This window comes from Arvicola amphibius, chromosome 11, assembly GCF_903992535.2.
Source record: "Arvicola amphibius chromosome 11, mArvAmp1.2, whole genome shotgun sequence".
NCBI classification, from domain to species: Eukaryota; Metazoa; Chordata; class Mammalia; order Rodentia; family Cricetidae; genus Arvicola; species Arvicola amphibius.
In genome coordinates this window covers 4,857,850-4,882,508 of record NC_052057.2, presented here as the reverse complement: position 1 = coordinate 4,882,508, position 24,659 = coordinate 4,857,850, and the positions used below count along the sequence as shown (strand labels likewise).

Here is a 24,659-nt window from a genome sequence, read left to right as displayed (position 1 = left end):
CTCCTTTTTTTTCCCCTGCTTTTGACTCATTTAATTTTTAATGCTGTTCCATTATGGTTTGGACCACATAATCTGGCACTGGCTATAATTATGAATTCTAAATAAAACTCAGTCATTTCATGTGGTTTTTCCCTTTTCTCTAAAATATACAAGGTTTGTTATTTTGCACACATTGCAAGACTTAATGTCAGTAGGTGAGTCATTTAACTGCAAGCATGTGTTTTATTGGTAGTTTTGGTGTGTTGGTCACTGGCTAGGAACAAAGCAAGTGTTCATTTAAGCATCAGGCTCATAGCCTCTATGGTACTGTAGACATGTTTATGTTTGCATTCCCAGTAAAGTTTTATTTTAGAGCGATGGCTGCAAAGACCACAGAATTGTAGCACAGGGTCTTAATTTGGTAGTGTGAATTGCTGGCTGTTGCCCCCACCCTCTTTATTTCCTTTTTCCTTTTTGATCATAGGCCTTGCTGCTTGAGATGTACATAAAACACTGACTCTTACCTTCCAATCACGTATGTTGGTGGCATACCCCTTTACCTTGCATTTTGAAGAGAATTCTGCAAGCTGCAATTTCAACTTAAATGAAAATTTCAGTTCTTATTACCACAAACAGAGGCTAGAGTTCTTTTTCACATGATGTTTAATGAGACCATGAATTATAAAGGGTGAAAAATGTAAACAGAGAGCTAAGTATATGGACTTTAGTCAGTAACCTTTGATTGTGTATATGGAAATAGAGTTCTACTCTTCCACGCCAGCAGTTTTGTTTGAGATCAGTGATTCTCAACCTTCCTAAAGCTGCAGCCATTTAATAGAGTTTTGATGATCCCTCACCATAAAATTATTTTTGTTTGTATTTTATAACTGCAACTTTGCTAATGTTATTAATCGTTATGTAAATATCTATACTTTCTGATGGACTTAGGCCACTGTTGAAAGCTTCCTTTGACTCCAAGTGGTTGTGACCAGTCTTCTAGGTTGGATATGACAAATTTGCTAAATTTATCAAGCATATACTGCATATAAGGTGTGTGTTTTCAGATATAGTAGGGTATGTATTGAGTATTAATAAATATGTTTAGAAAATAGTTCATTAAAATGTTAGCTTCTATGTAAGGCACTGCTGCCTATCGCTCTGACACATATAGGGGGCTATCAAAAGAAAATTTTAAAATTCATTTAAAAAAAATACTTAAATATAGCCAGGCAGTGGTTGTATGTGCCTTTAACCTCAGTACTCAGGAGGAAGAGGCAAATGGGTCTTTGAGTTTGAGGCCAGCCTGGTCTACAGAGTGAGTTCGGACTATACATAGAGACCCTGTCTTGAAACCTTGTCACAATAGAGAAGAATGAAAATAGATCCATGTGAACAGAGTGCTTGTTAATCACACAGAAACTATATTAACTATAACACTCTTCAGCCAATGACTCAGGCATATCTCTAGCTAGCTCTTAGATCTCGAATTAACGCACTTCTATTAATCTTTGTATCCGCACAAGACTGTGGTTTAATAATAAGGATCCAGTGTCTGTCTCCTCCGGCAGCATCTCCCTGATTCCCCCTACTCTTTCTCTATAGCTCTTCCAACCTGTCTATATTCTGCCCTGCTGTAGGCCAAAGCCGCTTTTTATTTTATTTACCAATGGTAATAAAACATATTCATAGCATACAGAGGGGAATCCCAATCAGATCCATATCAAACACCCTGCACAAAACTCAAGTCCAAATGGATCAAAAACCTCATCATAAATCCAATTACACGGAACCTTATAGAAGAGAAATAGGGGAAGAGCTTTGAACACATTGATGCAGGAGAGAACTTTCCAAACAGAATACCAATAGCACAGAAACTAAGATTAATAGTCAATAAATGGGATCTTGTGAAATTGAAATGCTTCTGTAAGGCAAAAGACGCTGTCAATAGGACAAAGCAGCAGTCTACGTAATAAGAAAAGATTTTCACCAACCCCACATCCCACAGAGGACTGATCTCCAAAATATATAAAGAACTCAAGAAACTAGGTATCACAAAAACAAGTAATCCAATTAAAAAATGAGGTACTAACTTAAACAGAGAATCCACTATAGAAGAATCTCAAATGGTAGTGAAACGCTTAAATAAATATCCATTATCCTTAGCTATCAGAGAAATACACATCAAAAAACCTCTGAGACTCTATCTTTATCTGTCAGAATGGCTAAGATAAAAACACATATGCCAGCTTATGCTGGAGAGGATGTGGGGTAAAGGGAACATTCCCCCATTGCTGATGGGAGTGCAAACTTGTATAGCCACTCTGGAAATTAAATGGTGGTTTCTCAGAAAATTGGAAATTGATCTACTTCAAAAGCCCGCTATCCTGCTCTTGGGCGTATATCCAAAGGATGCTACATCTTATCACAAGGGCAACTTTAAAGGCATATGGATGGAACTAGAAAAAGAAAATCATCCAGAGTGAGGTAGACCAGACCCAGAAAGACAAACATGGTATATCCTCATTCATAATTCCATATTAACTGCAAAGTAAGGATAACCGTGCTACAGTCCACAGGCATATAGGCTAGAAAACAAGGGGGGTACAGGGGAGAATTCAGGGATCTCCCTGGGAAGGGGAAAGAGAGGAGATTGCCTGGGGTTCAGTGCTCATGGGAACCTAAGGGATCAGGTTGGGGGATGGGCAGAGAGTGCCAGTACTGAGAGAGATGCCTGGAAAGGGGGGCTTTATGGAGCTGGGTAGAAGCCTGATGCAAGGGAAACCCCCACAAGTTTAACTGATGGCCAGCAAAGACTGCTGGCAGCAGCAGATGCACAGCCTGAACTGGCTATCTCCTGTGACTGGATTGGTGACTTCCCTAGCTGTTACCCAAAACCATTCATCCAGGGAGGCAGATTCAGAGATCTATGGCCAAACATTGACTCCCCTGAGGGAATTCTGCTGAGGAGAGGTAGGAGAGATTATAGGAAATGGGGTTTCAGGGACATCACAGGAGAACCCATAGAAACCATGAGTCTGGCTCATGGGAACTCACAGAGTCTGAAACAACCTAGGCCCTCTGTATGTATGTGACAGTTGTGTATCTTTGTCTATTGGTAGGACTCCTGGCATTGAGAGTAGGGTCTGTCTTTGGTGCTTTGTCTGACTCTTGGGAAACTATTTCTGCTGATGAATTGCTTTGCCCAGTCTGAATACAGTGGGAAGTGCTTGGTTTTACGGCAGCTTGATATGCCATGCTTTGCTGAAGCCCATGGGAGTCCTGCCCCTTTCTGAGCAATTACAGAGGCGGGGTAGATGTGAGGGTGGGGGTCAGAGTGGGAGGAGAAGAGAGAGAGAGAGAAGAGACGGCAGCTGAGATGTAAAATAAATACATTAAGAAAAAACTTAAATATAATTTATGAATATTTAAATAGCTCATGGTTATTTTTAAAATAAAATCTATGAGGCTGACTCCCTCTCTGATCCTATGGAGTATATGACTGTCAAGTTTTTTTTTTTCATAGAAGAGGCAGTGGCTTTATGTATTTATTTATCTTTATTCATGTATATATTTACTTATTTATTTTATATGTGTGCTCCTTGAGATGGAATCTAGGGCTTTGCCCCTGCTGGGCCAGTGTTCCATCACAGAGCTAGCCTCAAGTAAACATGGTCAAAAGCAGGATCAGTCATTAATACCCAGGAAGAGGAAAACTTTTCAGACAGGTACTTGCTCCCAAGAACTAGTCCAAGTATGAAGAAATGTTGCATTAAATTATTTAATGCCATGAGAAATTTACTCCGAGTAATGTAAATTTACTTGGATGAAACAGTTTGTTCTTTCACCGTAATCATAGTTCCTTGTATCACCCCTAGCTCTTTAAAAATTCATTATTCTTAAATTTTATTTTATTGACTTGGTTTTAGCAACACGGCTTTAAACAAAACTTTGATGCAATTGCTGCAATTACTGTTGAAGGCTGAAACAAAAAGAAATATTTGCGATCCAAGGCGCAGTGCGTACAATAGAATGTTAGTTAGTTTTCTAATCGTGTACAGGAAATTGACACCAATGTGGTAGCATAAGAATGTCTGTATTAATTACTTCCTTATGTAACGAAGTTCCTGCTCAGGCTCTCAGGAGACCTAAGCCAGTCTACCAAGACTAGACTTGCTTCCTGAAGGAGCTGAAAGGAATTTGCTTTCAATGCCTTCACATTTCTTGATATTACAGAATAACGTTCGTGTTTCCCTATAGCCTATCACCCCTGATCTACTGATCACATTTTAAAAGATCGTACATGGTCAAAGCAAGAATTCCTCTCCCGATGAATCTTTCACACTTGTTTCTCTCAGGTGAAGATGAACAACAGCTTCTTCAATGGGCTCAGTATTCTTGGGTTACGCCCTCCCCAGGTCTGCCTCTTCCTTGATTCTGAGTCAGCAGGCTCCACACTTGAGCAACTAGTTCAACAAAAGCAAGAGGGCTTGATAGACATTTTAGAATCCTTTTATCTTTTTTATTGTTTTTATTGAGCTATACATTTTTCTCCACTGCTTTCCTTCCTCCCCTATCCCCTTCTACTCTTTCCTGTGACCCCCACACTCCCAATTTACTCAGGATATCTTGTCTTTTTCTCCTTCCTATGTAGATCCATGTCTGTCTCCCTTAGAGTCCATTTTGTTGTCTACATTCTCTGGGATTGTGGATTGTAAGTTGTTTTTTTCTTTATTTTCTGTCTAAAAGCTACTTATGACTGGGTAAATAATATATTTGCCTTTCTGGGTCTGGGCTACTTCACTCAATATGGGTTTTTATAGATCCATCCATTTGCCTACAAATTTCAAGATGTCATTATTTGTTACTACTGTGTAGTGCTCCATTGTGTAAATGTACCACATTTTCTTTATCTATTCATCAGTTGAGAGGCATCTAGATTGTTTTCGTGTTCTGGCTATGACAAACAATGCTGCTATGAACATAGTTGAGCACATATCCTTGAGGTACAATTGAGCATCTTTTGAGTATACACCCAAAAGTGATATTGCTGGGTCTTGAGGTAGGTTGTTACCTAATTTTCTGAGAAATCACCATACAGATTTCCAAAGTGGCTGAACCAGCATGCACTCCCACCAACAATGCAGAAGTGTTCTCCTTACCCCATATCCTTTCTAGCATAAGCTGCCATCAGTGTTTTTGATCTTGGCCATTCTTACAAATGAAAAAAAAAAACAAAGAAAAAAGTAAAATTAGTCAGGAAAAAATAAAATTAAATTTGACATAAAGAAGAGTTCTAGATTAGGACAGTAAATTCTTTGTAAAACTGAATATGAACATTCGAAAATAGAGCTCTGTTGGTAAGATGTTCAGATACAAGATTGTGCAAAATCCTAGTAGGTAGATAGGAGCTGAATGGCGTTCAGATTCAACCAGGACATGGCACCAAGTCCAACTATCAATGTTTCATTGATGTGTGTGTGTGTGTGTGTGTGTGTGTGTGTGTGTGTGTGTGTGTGTGTGTGTGTGTTTGGGAGAGAGACAGAGTTTGTGTGATATATGTGTGTGTGTCAGTTGTTATGTCTGGGTCTATATGTGTATGTGAGTCTGTATGTGTCTGATTGTGTGTGTGTCTGTGTAAATACATGCTTGAATTTAAAGCATCTAAGAAGGCATACATGGATAATACTTGTGGGAAACTTATAAGCAAGGACACAGGTGGGGCATCAGGCCACAGACAGTCATTGTGATATACTCATTACACCTTGATATGGCCATCGTTGTGTCTTGAATATCTAGTGCAGTGTGTCTCAATTTGAGGTCAGATAATTTCTAAGACACGTAGAATTCTTAATTAGCTCACTGTACTTCAGCACATTTACAAATCAATTTTCTGATCTATAAAACAGGATTCCAAACACTGCCTTGGTTTAACTCATGAATTGCTATAAAGATTTCTTTAAAGATAAAGTGGTAGTATATGAATGACTGTTGGGTGGTGTGATTGGCAAATAAAGCTTAGTAAGTGGGTGTTCCTAAATCTTCATTCTTATTTTTTTTTTAAACAGGATGATTTTTGAGACTGATAATTTTCTTTGGGAGTCTTTTATTTCTTTATGCAATCCTCTCCATGGATGACCTTAAAGTGACTTCTAAAAGAAATTTAAAAAAATAAAAAGATTCTTCCTATCACTAAGTAAATGAGGTCATTAGTGTGAAGTAATTCTAAGAAAGATGGTTCAACAGTTAAGGGCACTGACTTCTTAGAGGACCCACGTTTGATTCCCAGCACCAAATGCTCACTAACAGCTATCTGTTCTTACACTTCCAACGGATCTGGCATTCTCTTTTGGTCTCCATGGGCACAAGGTCCACAGGCGTACCTACAGGCAAAACAGCCATACCCCATACATATAAAATAATAAAATTAAATTTAGGAAAATGAGAATACCTTGAGAATACGAAGACTAGGAAATATTGACTAAAATGTTAGAGGAAGTGAAAGTGCGAGAAAAACAAATCTCAGAATATGAAAATATAAACAGAAAAGTGTCCAGCTTCATCTGAAATGTGACAGTTAATAGGCCCTGCTGTAGACTGAAGGGCCATAACAAGGCTGGTATCAAGCATTTACTTTACCACTATAGGTAACTGCAAGTCTAAGAGCCTAGGCATTGAAAAACAGGCTATAATGTAGTGCTTTCAGACAAGAACACTTCCAGCTCTCTGGAATCCAATTGCAGACAGGGCCCACTGTGCTGTGGCGTGTCTCCATATGAAGGGTTGTCAGGACCTACCTTCTTGGGGGTTCTGCTACCACCGTGAGGGTAGAAACCACCTTATACCTTGTCATTTGCCCTGTTATGCTTCTACCGTCATTGTTCAAGTACTTTTATCCTTTGGAAATTTTTCATAACATATATGAGAAATTGAGTAAAGGAGGCTTTAAAAGTTTTTTAGTTTTTGTGGTTTTGTTTGCTTGTTTTTCTCGGTGAATGGATTTTAATGGCCGGAAGAACTGACAATTTCAGTTTTCCTTTGGAAGTGGGGAAAGGTCTGCTTTTTGATGAACTACAAACCCATTGAAAGGAAAAAAAAAGACATTATCAGTCATATAGTTTGAGGGACATATGACTATCTCACTTTACAGATAGAAAAATACTCACGGGACCTCCGGTATTATAGTGTGTGACCATCTTTCTTTTAGAAATTCAAAATCCATGGTAACCAACTAAGGCACTGAGAAGTGCTGGAATGTTGGCTCTATTTTGTCATGTTGATTCGGTCACAAAGTTCTCTTGTGACAATAACTGAGGCCGTCCATTTGCTCTCATTTTCCTCTAGAGTAGCGGCTCTCAACCTTCCAAATGCTGTGGTCTTTAACACAATTCTTCATGTTGTGGTGACTCCCAGCCATAAAATTATTTACTTTTCTACTTCATAACTGCAATTTTGCTACTCTCGTGAATCGTAAATATTAGAAATTCAGGATCGCTGATGTGTGACTCCCAAAGGGGTCTCAACCCATAGTTTGTGAAAACCTTCCTTGGAAAGTCGTGTAAAATTTGGAGTCAGTTAGCAATTCCAACTCCTCTGAAATTCAAAGCTTTTGCTGGAGACAGCTTGGTAGAAACCAGAATGATAAGCTCTTGCAAGCATTGTTTGGGTTTTGTTGGCTCAGCTTCTCAGGAGCTTCCCAGTTAGAACAGATAGAGAGGTCTGCACGCTTGTGGTGTGGTCTGCTGTTGACAGTTCCATCAGACCCGGGAAGCCTTGATGATCTCTTTCTTTCTACAGTGTTCTGTTTCACTTCTATAGTCACACGTTTCTTTTCTTTCAAGTACTTTATATTTTCTCATAAATATAATTAAAGTGAATTATAAAATACATTCACTCTAGACAGTCAACGAAGTAATTATCTAAAAAACTAACAATTTTCTGTATTTTTTAGAATGCAATTATAGTGTTGGCTTGATGACTCAAGCCTATCATCCCAACACTTGGAAAATAGACACAGTATAATCAGGAATTCAAACCAGCTCCATAGTGAGTGTGGAGATAGCATGGTCTGCGTGGGATCCTGCTTCCGAAAAAAAAAATAATAATAGTGAAGTATAGAATTATAGCAAACTCACTTAGAGTCCAAAAAGTTAGTGTTACATTTCAGTAATTAGATTAAAAGGGACTGATTTTTCTATTTTCCTACAATTGTGAAACACATCCCTGAAAAACAATGGTCCACGTTGAAATGAGTGACCCTTGGATTGCATTGCGAAAGGCATGCTTGACTTCAACGCCCAAAGTGAAAAGAGAACAAGAAAGGTGACCCAGTGCTTTGAAGCCTATGATTTTGGAAGCATCCGTTCTAATATGCCTGTACCTGTGTCCTTGCTTTAGGAGTGCAAGACCCACAGCATGAGAGAGTGGTCACGGTGTCTGCCAACGGGAGCATCCACAGCCCCAAGTTTCCTCACATGTACCCGAGAAATACGGTGCTGGTGTGGAGGTTAGTTGCTGCTGACGAGAACATGCGGATCCAGCTGACGTTTGACGAACGCTTTGGGCTGGAAGACCCGGAAGAGGATATATGCAAGTGAGTGCCACATGGGGACTCGCGGCAGGATAGAGCCCTGCGTTCTCCATTTGCTTCATTTATACGTCTTTAAATGAAACCTTTGCTTTGCTTTTGACTGACCTAAATTGGCAAACACGCTCGAATTTTATTTCGACTTAGGTCTTCTTTTAAAAGAATCATAATACCCATCAGTGGGCATACTCAGTGGTTACTTTCTGTCTATCTATCTATCGCTACATAATTGTAAACCATATCTAAGCACAACTGTTTATAATAGAAAATAGAGAATAAGAGCCATGTAAAGAATTGTAGTTATGCCAGACACTCTGCATTACCATTAGCATTAATCTTATATTTGAACTTCCTGAAAGTCAAGTCTATGAGATAAAGAAGGTATTTAAAGAGAGTCGGGAAGGTGAATCAGTGGGTAAACTTGCCACACCAGCATGAGAGCCTGATTTCAGACCTCTAACACCCACGTAGCTGGTGTACAATCTCAAGCTGGGGTGGACAGAGAGAGCTCTGCAAGTCTCTGGCCAGCCTTCACATATGAATCTGTGAGTTCCATATCCAAGCAAAGATATCCTGTCTCAAAATATTCAGGAAGAGAAGCGACTGACAAAGAAGGGACCTTGTATTAGCTTTGGGCCCCCACAGACATGTATACCAACAAGTCACTTACACATGCATGTGCCACACAGACACACGTACATGTGCACAATCAAAAGTTGTATCTAAGGGTGAACATTATTTAAATGACACACTGATATCTAAGTGCATATAGGAGAACTCAGAAGGCTAAGTCTCATCAGGAGGAAGGCACACAGTTTGGAGAGCAGAATTTGACATTCAGGATAAAAATGCAAGGCAGGAATGCACCATGGTTTCCAGCAGCATTCCAGATCCAGTCAGCAAGGATATTTCACCCACACAGAAGCACTACTCCAAGTCAGACCAATGTTCTCACTCAATCCCGCATCCCATAGGGTATCATACAGGTAAGAGGCGTAAGCAGCTGCTTAGGAACCGATGCATATTCTGTGCCTAAACACAGTGAAAACTGGTGTTTTTGGTTCCTATTTAGATATTTTTTGCTGTGAATAAGAATTCCAAATCTTGTGAAACCTTTGGAGAATCTGGGGTTTACACCAGTGAGTTGAATAACCCAAATTTATGTCAGTAGAAGGGACTGCAGAAATATCTATATGACTGATGGGTGTATACATGAGAGCTTAATAGGTGTGCATGTTGCCTAAGTAATGCATGCTTTCAGCTAAAGATCAGAAGATAACTATCACCTTACATACCACAAGCGGTGTGCGATATGATTTTATCTAGCATGGAGCTCAGCTTTAAGGTGTCACCTTTCTGGTGGCTTTGAAGTTCCTCTCTGATTGCATTGTCTTGTTCCTGTTAGTGCTGTCCCCATGAATGACAACCCCAGTCCCTATCCAGCCTTTCCCTGCTCCCTCTCCTTCAGTGAATTGTTGGCCTATCTGGCATTCTTCTGCTTAAGTAAAGGAACCTTTGCAGTGATGTCTAAGAATGGTCAGAATGCTGACCTAACACACAATATTCCCACCTTGACTAAGTAGAATTAAATTACCTTCAAAAGTGACCATTTTAAACATTTCCTGATATATAAAGATCTCTGTTATTATATTCTTACTGAATTTTTTTCTTTCTCTTTCTGTCAATTTGATAATACAATGAGTATGAAATTGCACGTGTTCATTAACTTGAATTTTGTTTTCTGATGAATTTCAATTCTGAGGAAATTGAGACATTTCCACATTTACTATTTGCCACCTTTACTTCCTGTTCTTTGAAATGCCTGCTCACACCTCTGGTCTTATTTTCTTTTGTCTGTTTGGCTGTCCAAATCTGTGTCTCATATTTAAGCCTTGGCATTTTCAGGGAGGAAAACTGGAACCAGATCATGGGGACTGGTGTTGAAGGGAACTTAGTGGATTATGAAAATGATAAGTATGCTAAATTAAATCTAGACTTTTTTAGTATTTAAGATTATCAAAAATTTATTGCCTTTCTCTAAAAGTAAAATTTTCCTTTAGACATTTGTTTATCTTCCTTCTGTTTATAGTACAATTAATGTGGCCTTATTATTTACTCATTTATTTATTCCCACGTTCAACAAATATTTACCAAGCACTGTGTTGGGCAATATGATGACACTCGTGTGCAGGAGATGACAGTCCCCTCACATAGTCCATAGTCAGGGCAATGACTAGTAAGCAGACAAAACAAAATTCTACCCACACAGTGCATAGGCAGAACACTTGTTACTTTAATGGGTTGAGTTTATACTGTTTTGCCATCCATTTTATAAATCATACCATAATTGGGTATTTGAGCTAACAACTAAATAAATATCACTTGTACATAGGATGGGTAGACTAAACTTGCCACGAAGTTCAAATCTCAAACATTCATTTTCTCTGTATCACCCTGATTTCTGTACTTGGGACCAGCTTAGTAAACCTTTGCAAGTTGTGCAACATAAAATTTTAAGAAGATGTCACTTTATGCAAATAATAAAAACTTCCCTTGGTTGGTGGCCGTGCAGCTTGAATAAAGACAGTGTTGTTTATGTGGTTGATACTAACCATGGAGTCACTTAAGTGCATCATAAGGACTTCCCAAGCAAAATGTTTTGGGGGTCTCCTTAAAAGGACGGAGGGAATGAAGGCCACACTATTAATAGTTTATATTTAGTTTAAACAATTCCATATTTGATACTGGAGAGAGCCAGAGCTACACCATGTATCTTGGTTCAGTCTCTCTCCCTACCTGAGCCCAAGATTGAGTATCAGGGTGTTGTTAATAACTCATTGCTTCAGTTTCTATGTGGAGGCACACAAAAAAGATACATTAGGCAAGCAAAGCAGAGCTTCTGGAGGGAGTTGTGGGAACCTGCTAGAAGACAGAGATGGCCATCTTTCTGGACCTTAGATGTCATGGAAACTCTGTGTCTAGCTTGTCTTCACAGGAGCAGCCCAGTGACTGGGAGCATCACCAACCTCTCCTGGTCTTACTTTAGGAGGCACCCTGGACTGAGGCATGCAGTAGCTGGCTATTGTCTCTGCACAGCTAGAGACAATAGATATTATATATCTGTAATATGATACCATAGACAGATGGCTTAGAAACTATAGAATTTTATTCTTCAGTTCTGAATGCAAGTCCAAGATTGAGATGTCAAGAGATCTCTGGGGTGATGACAACTTGGCCACAGATAGTGTCTTCTTGCTCTCTCTCCATATGGCACAAGAAATGAGGGTTTTATTTTAATTTTTGTGATGATAACAATGACATCCACAATCTCATCACCACCCAAGGCCCTGTGTCTTAACACCATCTCAACGTAGCAGTTATAGATTAGCACAGGCATATAGAGAAGCTGCGTGCATTCCGATCACATATGTTCCCAATGCAAATCTCTGAAGCTGCATGAACAAAGGGGAAAGGCAAAGCAGCATCTGGATGGTTCCAAGGTGTGAGGAAAAAGTAAAACGAAAGAGGCCTGGTTCTACGGAACATACAGAACAACCCCCAGTACTCTATGTATGTGGCTTACGTCATCAAAGTTCCTTAAAATAAACTAACGGCTGCAAGACAGAGAAGTGAAGGCTCAGTTTGCTGGGGAATGCAGGCTCTGTATGAACAAGGGGTTTTGTTGGAGTGGGAACTGTCTTGGAGTGGGAGTGTAGAGAATCTGTAGTGCCCACTGGGATCTAGCTGTGAAGAACCTTGAATTCTGAGCTGGATATGAACATCTCTCTCCACACTGTCTGAAGACAAGGCTGTTCTTGCTAAAGGGTAATGCTCTGGTCTGTAGTAAGACAAATCTGGAGATGCATGTATTCGGAGAGGGGCTTCAGGTGCTCATCGTCCTTGGAGGATTTTCAGGTTTGGTTTCCCTAGCTTCATGTATTTGGAGAGGGGCTTCAGGTGCTCATCGTCCTTGGAGGATTTTCAGGTTTGGCTGCCCTAGCTTCAGACTTACTTGATTGCTGTTCTTTAGTCTTGTTCCTTCTCCCGTTTCTTTTTCAATTGCTCCCAAACCAAAGAGCATACTTCTTCTTCCTAGTACTTTTCTCTTTGGTGCACTGGGAACTGGGGTACCCATGCACTTGGATGTGATAAGAATCCTCAGAACCCCAATGTTTTCTATTTTAAAAAACTAAGTTGCCTTTTGCTTCAAGACAAAATAGCTACCTGTCTACTTTCAACAGTGCTAGAATTTTCACTAAAGAAGATCCATGGAGACTGGGCCATGTTACAGCCTTGGGAGAGGTACCGCTTCTCTCTGCCTTCTATAGCTGGAACCAGCAAGAAAACACCAAGACAGGCCTAGAGAGGGCCCTTACTTCCTGGTGTCTAGGAATAATCTTATACATTGTCGGAGCTGCTCAGTACTAAAATGTATTTCCCTAGTTAGTCAGTGGCCTGACTGGAGAAATAATGAGATCTATTCAAGAGTGTTACTAAAACCAAAAAAAGAAAAAAGAAAAGAAAAAAGGGTCTTACTTTTAAAGCAGCCACAGAAGCTCTCTAGTGAAGACAACCAGTTTGGATCCTGTTACTGGAGGTTTCTGTGGTGTCTTTATCCAACTGTTGAACTCACAGGATAGGTGCCTGCTACCCTCTTCTGCTCCTGTCTTCCTCTCTCTAGGTGACTTTCTTCTCTAGAACCCTGGTCTTTTCATACGCCAGTAAAGCCAAAGGGAAAGTACCTTTCGTTGTAATTGTTCTGGGAGAGATTTTAGTGTGGAAGGGTGTGAACTGAGTAGTAGAGACTTGCAGCAGCAGGAACTGGACTATGATTGGCCGGAACTACTATAACCGACAAGCTCCTGATTCATGCCCATTCCCCAAGTCAAAAAGATGCCCTGTGATTTGGGTCCCTGAAAGCAAACCTGTCTCTCTGCACTCAGAGCAGAAGAGGTGGTACAAAAATAGCCGTGTGTCTTCTTGGTGCTAAGGGCGGTCAGGCCTGCGTGCAGCCTTCAAATTCCCAGTTACTGTTTTCCCACCTGTACTTTTGGCCACAGAATAAAGGTCCTTTTAGAGTTCAATTGCCCTTCCGGGCAACTCTTTGGAGTATAGTTAACTCGGTGGCATAATTTATAGCTTTGTTATCCTTTGACCTCTGTAGAATGTACTTTCCTAGTTTCAAAAAAAAAAAAAATCAGCAAAACAAAACAAAAAACATTCCTTAGAGGACTTAAAATGATGGGTGGGGATATGAATAAAGCTCACATCAAAGGATCTGCTGTTGGCTAATGAAATGTTTTGGTTTTATGTTTTGAAATGTTCAAAATCAACATTCCAAGAGGAGAAAATATGTGTCTGTCCTTCCCCACACTTCTGTCTGTCTCCAGCAGTATCTGTCTTTCACTCAGATCTCCCCTTTTCCCTGGTTAGTCTTCTTATCTTCCAGTATTTCCTTCTGCTCCCTCACCCATCTTCCAGGCGATTGTGTTGCCCAGGGGCCACTTCCCTTCACTTTCCCAGGTGGAGCCTTATGGTTTGTAGACTGTGAGGTTTGGGGATGTTGGAAGTTTTCTGGGTGACATGCCCTTACTTTATATTGTCTTGCTGGGGTTCAGGATGAAGTCACCTACTTAGGTTATTTAAGTGATATATTGGCTGGTATATAGACACGCTAAACTGAAGAAATGGAAATTCATTGTTTGACTGATAACTAATTCTGCTCCTGGATCATCTAGCCCGAAAGAAAGCACTATCAAAGGAAGTAAGGGGCATTGCTGGCTAAGGAAGGCCTTCAGTTTGAGTAAACTTGAAATGGTACACTATGCCAGCCTCTCCAGCTCAGCTTCTCTTTCCATTTGTATGTAATGTAATTATATCTCTAATATCAAAACATTCATTTCACTGTAGCACGAATAATAAAAACCCAGAGAAAGAAATTGGGGTTCAACCTGAAAACCAGAGGAGAAAAGCAGCCAAGCCAGTAAAGAAGTCCTACCTCTACCAAGGCTGGGTGATCACAGGCTAAGCCAACTAAACTGACTAAACAGACTAAGCCTCTCTCCTACCATTTTATATTCCCTGTAGTGCTGGGATTAAAGCCGTGTGACTCCCTAGTACTGGGATTAAAGGTGTGAGCCACCACCACCTGGATTCGTTTTCACATTGATATTGTGTAGTCCAGGATGGCCTTGAACTCATACAGATCTATCTGACTCTGTCTCCCAAATCCTGGGATTAAAGGTGTGTGACCCAACTGCTCTCTGTGTGCAGACAGTGCTTTCTGTGAACTCAGATTTTTAGGGTATGAGCATAATAGTCAATACAGAAGTGCCCTTCTCTGTATGCAGATACTGAAATTTGCCCAAAATCGAATACCACCTTCAATTTTTTGTTACAGTAAGTGTGCAGCTTTGTAGGTTAGTGTTGTTGCCGGGCGGTGGTGGCACACGCCTTTAATCCCAGCACTCGGGAGGCAGAGGCAGGCGGATCTCTGTGAGTTCGAGGCCAGCCTGGTCTACAAGAGCTAGTTCCAGGACAGGCTCTAAAAAAGCTGCAGAGAAACCCTCTCGAAAAACCAAAAAAAAAAAAAAGAAAAAAAAAAAAAAAAAAGGTTAGTGTTGTTGTTCCATGGTGGAATACTTGAACATCTATGCTTAGTCCAGAGCTCACGCGCGCGCGCGCACACACACACACACGAGAGAGGGGGGGAGAGAATGCATGTAGGAGTTGTATTTGAGTACATGTGCTGTGTGTATAAGTATGTGTGTCTGTCAATCTGTATTTGTGCACACATGCATGTGTGCATATGTGAATAAGAACATATCATCTCTAGACCTAATCACTGGTTTTTGTTGGGAGCACTCTTAGGTCATTAACACACAGAGGTTTGTGTTCCTGCCAGGGTTACAGTTACTCCAGTCTAACATAACAGTGAGTCAGAGCAACGACAAGTGTTACTGGCAATTAGTACCAGAATAGCAGATAACCTGGAAAGATTTCAAGATGGCTGAACAGTTGTGTCCATTTCTCTTCCCCTAAAGCACTTCAAATTTAGAACTGTATTTTGAAGTGAACGCTGTGGAAGGGCCCTGGATGTCAGCCAGAGAAGATAGGGTTCCGTAAGACTGGGCAGCCAGGGTTGACAGCAGAGAAGATCACTGTATCTGGCAGCCATAGTCTTGGGTCCAGTGTCTAGGGGGGAAAAAGAAAGGAAGAAGGAGGGAATGAAAGAAAGAAGGAGGAGACAGGCAGGCACATACACACACACACAACACACACACAGAGAGAGAGAGAGAAAGAGAGAGAGAGACAGAGACAGAGACAGAGGCAAAGATAGAGACAGAGACTATGCATGAGGGACATAGGAATCTATGGGGATTAGTTAGAAAAAGATAAAGGTTGCTAGGAATAGGGGCATGGTAGATGGTAGTTGGGGTAATATGATCATAGTATATTGTATATAAACTGATATTGTTAATTTTTTTTAAAAAAAATTAAAATGAAAATAATGTGTATTTTGTGGGAAGACTCCAGAGTGTTCAACAACATCTGGACAACAACTCACAGGAGTTTTGATGTACACCCGGTACACAGGCACTCATCTTTGAGGAGCTAAAAGTACCACTGCTCCTGAATTTCACATTCCACACTGTAGATGTGTATCGCAGGAGAATAATGTCCCCCCAAAAGGTCAGCTCCTGTGTGTTCATTGAAAAATAACTGTTGAAAATGAAGAAAAGTCTTCCACTGTTCTATAGACATGGAACTAAAGACAGCATTCAGTATCAGATCAAAACTAGGTGAGAGCAACGCCATCGGAAAAGCCTCCTTGAAATGCTGCGTTTCGTTACTTCGCTTCAAAGGGGACTCTGTGCCGTGTGCTGAAGTAAGGATACATGGCGGTTATGGCTTGCTTAAGATTTATTGAAATTGAGTGTTGGTCATGGTACATGCTTGGATAAGCCAGGCCTTGCCTTTTTCACAGACATTTACTCAAATGTGGGCAGTGTAGGAGGCCAGGTAGCCAGATTTTCCTCCAAAAAGAGAGCTCTCTGTGAAGTCAGCTTTAGAACATAAACATAAAGTCAACATAGGGTGTCCTTCTTTGTGGGTGATGCTGAGATTTGCCCAAAATAGAAAACCTCCTTTAATTTTCAATTGTAGCAAGTGTGACCTTGGGGTTCTGGCAGGTTGTGTCCTTAGCTGTGGCCACTAGGCATGTGCTGTGCACATTCACTAGCTTCCCTTTGAAAAGGGCCCTGCCCACCTCCTATCTGCTCTCCTTCTCTCTCTGTCATTCTGTCCCTTTCTCTCTCCCTCTCTCTGGCTCTCAGCCTGTCTCTCCCCCTCCCCTCTGCCTCTTTCTTCTCTCCTCTGCTGTCCCCAGAGGTCAGTCTCCCCCCGACTCTGCTCAATTTTTATATTCCCTTTACCCTAATAAAATCTCCTCCATTTGAACTCTGTCGCATGACTTCTTTCTCTCTTGTGGCGCTTTGTTGTTGTTGTTAAATACAGCAATAAGTATGAACCTTCTCGGGTTAGTATTGTTGTTCCATGGTAGAATGCTAGAGTATCTGTGCTCGCTTCTCAGTACTACGTGTATGTGTGGGTGGGTGGGTGGGGGGGGCGGTAAGTGGATTTGTATTTGAGTGCATATATGAACACGTGTGTGTATACGTGTTTATATGGAGATGTGTGTATATCTGTGTATGTGAGGATCTGTGTGTGTGTCTATGTGTATGTATGTGTGTTTTCATGGGCATGCACATGGGTGCATGTGTGGATGGGCACACATCATCTCTAGACCTAATCATTAGTTCTTGTCAGGAACACACTTAGGTCATTAGCATAAAGAGGCTTATATTCCTGGCAGGATTGTGGTTACTACAATCTAATAAAACATTTGAATATGAAAAAGAAGGTGATTGTTTTGTCAGAATCAAGGCCAAATCCAGAATGTAGTTTTCAACACCCACACAGAGGAGCACGTGGTTTGGAAAATGAAAAGTTTTAGTTCCATTCACTAAACTGATTTTGGTTAGGGTGAATTGGCAACCTGTTTGTACATAAGAATTTAATTTATTGGCACTGATATTTATTTAGGATGCCTGTCACTTAGGTCATTTTCTACTAGCAGGATGTTTTGCTGCTGTTTTGTGGTACTGGGAATGGGACTAGAACCCACAGCCTCCTAGATTTGAGTGCTTAGTCATCAAGGAGTTGGTACTGCTTGAGAAGGATTAGAAGGTGTGGCCTTGTTGGAGGAAGTCTGTCACTGGGGATAGGCTGTGAAGTTTTCAAAAGCCCAAGCCAGGCCCAAAGTCTCTCTCTTCCTGCTACCTGGGGATCCAGATGTAGAACTCTCAGCTACTTTGCCAGCACTGTCTGTGTGCCACATGCTCCCTGCTGTGGTGCTAATGGACTAAACCTCTGAAATTGTAAGCCAGTCCCAGTTAAGTGTTTTTCTTTATAAGAGTTACTGTGCTCACGTTGTCTCTTCACATCCATCGACTAAGACAACATGCTAAGCAAGCACTCAACCTCTTGGCACATCCAGCCCTCGCAATGCATTCTTGGAATATACTAAACTTAGTGAATTACATTTGCAGAGAAGATACAGTTCTTTTAGCACCAAGTAGAGTTCTGTTATTTTGTTTTGTGAAGGTTATACATATATAATAAGATAGAGAGAATTTTGTTCTCATGCAAACAGTCTTTTATGAATCTGCTTTGAAAATATTAGTTTTTTTTTTAATAAAAATGTTCTAAAAGGACTAGAGTTGAATATATATTATGCAGGTTTCTTTGTGATGCACGAATGATTCCTTCCATTAACGTTCATCTCTAACATTAGCTTTTAAATGAAAAATGTTTCGATTAGCAGCACACTCAACATTGGGGACAGTTCAGTGGAAAGAATTTCCTGGCAGGGAACCTGCCGTGACAGCCCCGTCCCGCTCTCCCCTCACTACACTCTGTTCCACCAACAGTCAGTGTGCATCTTACCTGGCTTTTCACTATAGGGCTTGAGCCCATGAAGCCAAGAAATCTTCTGTTCCAGCATCTCGCTTATGTTTAGGTGATGCCAGCATGTCACCTGTCACCCTCTGCAGATTTTGGAAATTTTTGCCCTGAGAAGTTCTTCCTCATAGCATTTAGAATAACTTGAGGGATGAAATTCTCAGTCTTCAAGTATGCTTTTCTCCCAGTCTGAGTAGAGACCCAATCACTATCCCAGGAAGCAGCTGATTTAGCCCCCTGCCCAGTTCTCACCAGAAATCCCCACATTGACTGAAAAAAAGGGGTCTCTTTGTGTGTTCCCTGGAGCTCTTCATCCCAGTTTGGCAGTTTGAACAAGCAAGCTAGTTCATGATATCAAAATATTTGTGTAAATGGAATGAACCATAATTTATTGCTTCTAAAATTATTTCGTGGGATTGTGGTAGGCCTTGTTTTCGCTGAGGCATTGGGGATAATCTCAGTGGAAATGAGGCTTTCACTCTATGTTATTAGAGTGATATTTAAAGAGAAAATATTTCTCTAATTTCAGTTTCCCTGCTATTTATCTAGATTAAGAACTTCCAAAAGTGTCTGTAGTAATTTGAAAACAGGTTGCTGATTGTGGCCATTCTCTTTTAAGATTAGCAAAATTCAGACACTTGTTTTTCTGTCTAAAGAACCATAATGTGAGATGTGAGGAATTTCTCACAAGATGAAAAGGAACATCGAAAAGTATATGCTAAGCTTCCATGTGACAAATGAAGACAGAAAGGAAAGACAGAAGGAGAAGAGGAGGGAGGGAGAACGGGAAAAAATAACACAAAATATGTGGATGTTGAAACCACTTTCACATCGTATATCTTTCTGATGCTTTCAAGTTTCTAGGAGCTGGACTTGAAAAACCAAGGTTTAGTAGGAGGTCATGAAGACATATTATTTGTCTGCCCTTTAAGGGGATTGTGTGTCTCCAGCACATCTGTGTATATCCTCCTTGGTACACGATAGGAGAGTATTTGCTGGGCTGTGCTCTCCTTCCATGCTGTTTTGCCTCAGCACAGTCTGGATATATGGGGCACAATCATTTATCGATAGAAACCTCCAAAGCTGGGGGCCAAAATAGCCCTTCTTTCTTATAAGCCGATTATCTCAGATGTTTTTGTAATAGTGACAGATAGCTGACTGATAGTAAAGAAGTCTAAATAGAAAGGCAGTCTCAAGAGATTTGCAGATAGTCAGTACGCTAGCTGCAAAGAAACATCAGACATCAACTTTAACCTTCGTGAATTCCTGCCCTAGGATATGGCTGTTAGCAGGGATGACTCAGAATCTCCTTGGTACCATGCATCGAACTGTTACTCAGTTGCTCCATAAGAGGTTCTTGGAAAATATCAGTGTAGATGACAGAAAGAAATGCAAGACATATTGATGAAAGGCTGATCCTAGGGATCCAGATTTGAAAGAAAATAGCTGTGATTGACAGCTCCATCTGTATTTTAAGAAGGTAGCAAGGCCAGTTAAGGCCTGTTGTTAAGAAAGATGAACACTTGGTGATATTGAGGAGGAGCAGACTTCAGAGTTCCTGTGAGGGTCCATTGGGATGATCTGTAGTAAGCTGATGACGACCTCAGATTGTAGGGTTCTAACATATAGAGAGCAGATCGACAAAATATTTTAAATAAAAACATTTGAAATAACTGTTTCTTGCACGACTGTTTGAAGAGCATTGGAGACTAGTCAAATGCTTCTTCTTCTGAAGGAAAGAAAGAAGGAACAAGAAAAAATGGTCAGAGAAAAGAGATTAACCAAGAAACAAGGTTTCAGTCACTTGTGACTGTGTAATTAACGCTTCCTTCCCAGTTGATACATATACAGAAAGCTAGACCATGGGTTTATAGGTATAGCAAATACCATAGCTTGTGTGAAACCAGAGTGGAAAACGTGTCCACAGAGCTCAGCGCTATGTCACGGCTATGACGTGCAAGTGAGTAGTAAAAAACTACTAACTTCAAAACAAATCTCAAAGTATCATATCCAATTCATTACGCTGAACAATGCAGCTACATTTGAGAAAATCAGCTTGCATTTAATGTAACTATCCAGAACTGGAGTGAAAGTAAGAGTAAAATATTTAAGAGAAAAAAATATGAGCTATTCCTGTGGCAACACCATATGTGGAATTGTATTTTTGCCAACCCTCTCTCTTGATTCTTATCTATAAATCTGTTACCGTATTATCTACGTGTATATACTCACCCATCCTCCCATTCAACTGGCACTCACACACCCTGTTGTGCATCAACCAAGTATGATGCTATGTGTGAGGGGAACGTAAATAATCCAATGGGCCTTTGGCCTCCAGAAAGCATTGAATAGCAATGGAATGTTCATGGGAAATAAAAATTAAAATCAAGGTGGGTGTGGTATGCACTATGTTGCAATGAAGTCACTGCCTCTTCTTCTGGGACTCCCAGAAGGCTTTGCCTGAGGAGCTCTTATGTGGCTGAGGTCTGAGGAAGTATGTCAAGGGATGTGGGAAGATAATCCTGCATTAGAGGACTCCATGCTTAATTTTCAAAATATTGATTTGTAATCTTTGGAAGTTACGACTAGGCGTGTTCTCAGTCTACCCACTGAGATGTACTGCTGCGGAGATTGGAACCCCTGAGTAATAACCCAGTGACGTAGAGTAAGCATTTGACCTATGACAGGGCCATTATTGCTGGAAGCACTGTCCCAAAAGATGCGGTCATGTTTACCATCTGGTGAAATATGCTGTCTCGCCCAGGTTGAGGTTCATAGTGACTAAAGACTTAAACAGCTCACAATGACTCAGTTGCCCAGAAGCCCTCAAGGAGACTGGAGAGCTGCCTGCAAAGTTTTGTAGGTTTTCTGACTGACATCGGCAGGACAAGAGCGAGCAGAAGTGTGCACCTTACTCTCGGGTCAAAGGAAGACCTGCAGTTCTCAGACCAGCCTAACTGGGCCTTTCATGCTCACACTGTAACAGTAAACAACCAAAGGAACAGGAGTCGGGAAGACAAGGGCCAAGACTGTCCTCACAATTGTCTTTGATCTCTTCTCCCTTTAAGACCAAAGTATAGTTTTCATATTTTAAGCTCCCGTTTAAATAAAAATACAAACAATTTAACCATTGAAATTAGAGTACATAAATTGTTAGGAATATCCATTTCATTGTCTCCCAGCCTTACCTGTGTGTATGATAATTAGCACAGCTTTTCATATTTGTATCTGAAATAATAATTTTCCTCTATACACATCACTGAAGTGTTACTAATGGAAGGCTGTCCTACTGAAAAAGGCCTTGAGACTAATAGTTATGACTTGCTAACATCATATATATCAGACTAACGAGATTCAGAAGTGAAGTGCTTCATTGATTCTTGGTATTTCGAGAGGGAAATTTAGGTCCATGGAATAAGTAGGAAGATAAAAATGTGCAAATATATGGATAGAAGTCATGAGATAATCACAAACTTAAGAACTATCTTGTCTCTTCTACAGAGGAGAAAGATCTGAGTGAAATCAGCTGAAGCAAAAAAGGAAACTGCAGTGACCTATGGGAAATGGTTTAAAACTGGGAGGTTTTCTGGCAATGTGGGGACCTGTGAAAGGCTGTGGCAGAACCTTCCATGTAACAGCACCTGGAAAGGGTAACTAAAACAGGAAGAAACAGAGTAAAAAGGAAGAAGTGTTTGAAATGGAGCAACAAGAGAATAAAATAAAACTTACCAAATTATCCCTGCCTCGAGATCTTGCCTAGGAGGTGAATTAACCAAGCGGGCGCTAAGCCTGGTGTTTCTCATTTCCATTTTCACTTCATGGAATAAGAAGTAAATCGCCTTAGCAGGATTTAGAGCTCTGATCGCATCAGCTGACAACCTGGCTAGCCCCTTTGAGACAAAACTTTCTGTTTTGTTTCTTTTCTTCGGAAATGAAAACATTTGATGAAAACACTATCCAATCATTTGGTTTCAGTGAAAGACAAAATCCCACATAGTCCATCAGCAACTTGTCCTAGTAAACAAGCCAAGTGGCAATCCCAGATAATACCCAACATAAAAACAAACAGAAAACCTGTGCATTTCATGTGAGGTAGGATTATGATATTTTATTTATCTACTTTCTGAGATCCAAACTTTCGCTGGAGAGTATCAGCCATTGTCATATATTAAGGCTTGTGGTTCTAGAAGGTATGCTGACTGGGTGCACCCCAGTTCTCCTTGGCCGACTTCAGTCTCCCTTCAGCTGGTGGAGATGAGCTATCTTTCCATAGCCAAGTTAATTTCATCATGTAAAATTTTCGGTGTTCATGTGTGAATGCCTGCCTGTATGTATATGTATGCCATGTTCATGCTGTTGCCTGCAGTGCTTTTTGAGAATCTTCCATATGACCTCCTAAATTAACTGTACTAGTTTTTCTACCTAGCAGTGCTGTAAAAATTATCGTATTGTACTCAAAATTATATCCAGGTACTTTGGTATAAATTCAAAATTTTATTTCGAGTCAAAAATGTCCTCCCAGCTTATAATTGCATATGGATCTTTAGGTCCTGTTCTTCCATACTTTTTAAGTCATTCATTAGAGGTTCTACGTCAGATTAAAGCAATTATCGTCTTGAAGAACTAGGATTTACTGGGTTAGGGAGATGGTCAGTGTGTAAAATAAAATAGTTTCAGCACAAGCATAACGATTCCAGTACACATATCCCAGATTTCTAATAGAAAGCCAGGTATGGCAGTGCCCACTGAATCCCCAGTGCTGGGAGGCACAATCAGCAGGATCCCTGAAGCTTGTCACCAGCCAGTCCAGTTTCGAGGGCAAGCTCCAGTAGGGTTACACCTGCACATGCAAGCTGCACTCATCCATGCCTAGCCCCCAGGAAAGCAAAAGATAGTATTCACTAAGCAGTTTATTATTGAAATCTGTGTTCAGGTACTCCTGTCATTTAGTCCTCTTTAAACCTTTTCTGAGTTAATGACTAATAACTTTGTTTTGTTTTTTGTTTTTGTTTTGTTTTGTTTTACTTTTGGATTTTCAAGACAGGGTTTTGCTGTAGTTTTAGAGTCTGTCCTGGAACTAGCTCTTGTAGACCAGGCTGGCTTCGAACTCACAGAGATCTACCTGCCTCTGCCTCCCAAGTACTGGGATTAAAGGCATGTCCTACCACCACCAGGCTTAATATCTTTGTTTTGTAAAAGAGCCTCTGGGGTGTCCCAAAGGTACTTGTAGAGAGTTAGTTATAGACAGTGGCGTTTATAGACGTTGGAATCATTCTTCACTGTGTTCTGCTTTACCAGGGACAGTGTGGTTCTCTAAAGCATGGACTCTTAGCTGAAGGCCAGTCTTCTGCCCCTGCCTTTCTCAGTCTGGCCTGCATGACTTTGATTTATTTCATATCCTGTTTGTACCCCGTGCCATGGTATAATTGGAGTAGCCAGATGAGTTTTGATTGGCGATGGAGCTGATATTTCTGAAGGACTGGTTGCTTGTATATCCCTCATCATGTTAGCTGTGTTCGGGTAATTACTATTTTACACCAGCACGTTACAAATCTTATCAAGATTTTGATTTAAAAAATAGGTCCATGACTTTTTGTTATTCAGTAATACATTTTCTCGGACAGTTTGTGTTCATTCAGTACTGGCTAATGCATTTCTTTTTCCCCATGAAGTTTCCGAGTCATGAACAAAACGTATTGATCTCTGTATATCAGTCCATTTACTGAATTATCTTATTTGTTCTTGATCCTTTTTAAAAGCTCAAAATTTAAAGTAAATTGGATTCCTGTCTTCCCTAACCCAGGGGAGCTCTTGTTAGATCTTCCCCAATATAAGCGATGTAGAACGGTTACCTCCACAGCTTACCTCAATCCTGCTGCCCCGCACCTGGGTTCTTCTGACTCCACTAACCCTCTTAAAACCTATTAGCTGGGAATAGGGAAGGTTCTCCTGGTAATAATGCTTGACGCGCAGTGGTGAGGGTCTGCTCAGTTCCCAGAGCTGATGTGAAAACTTCAAGTCTGACATATCCTTGTGATACTGGGGAATGGAGTAACAGGCTACTGTCTTGCTG

General features: G+C 40.6%; 1 protein-coding gene across 3 annotated transcripts in view; it reads left to right on the top strand.

Moving 5' to 3' along the window:
- Positions 1-24,659, top strand: part of Pdgfc (platelet derived growth factor C) — a 154,773-nt gene that overhangs the window by 85,514 nt on the left and 44,600 nt on the right. For all 3 annotated transcript variants that reach the window (XM_038347724.1, XM_038347723.1, XM_038347725.1), the window contains one exon: positions 8,374-8,569. In XM_038347724.1, the coding sequence (XP_038203652.1) occupies positions 8,374-8,569 (196 nt within the window). The remainder of the gene's footprint in view (positions 1-8,373; positions 8,570-24,659) is intronic.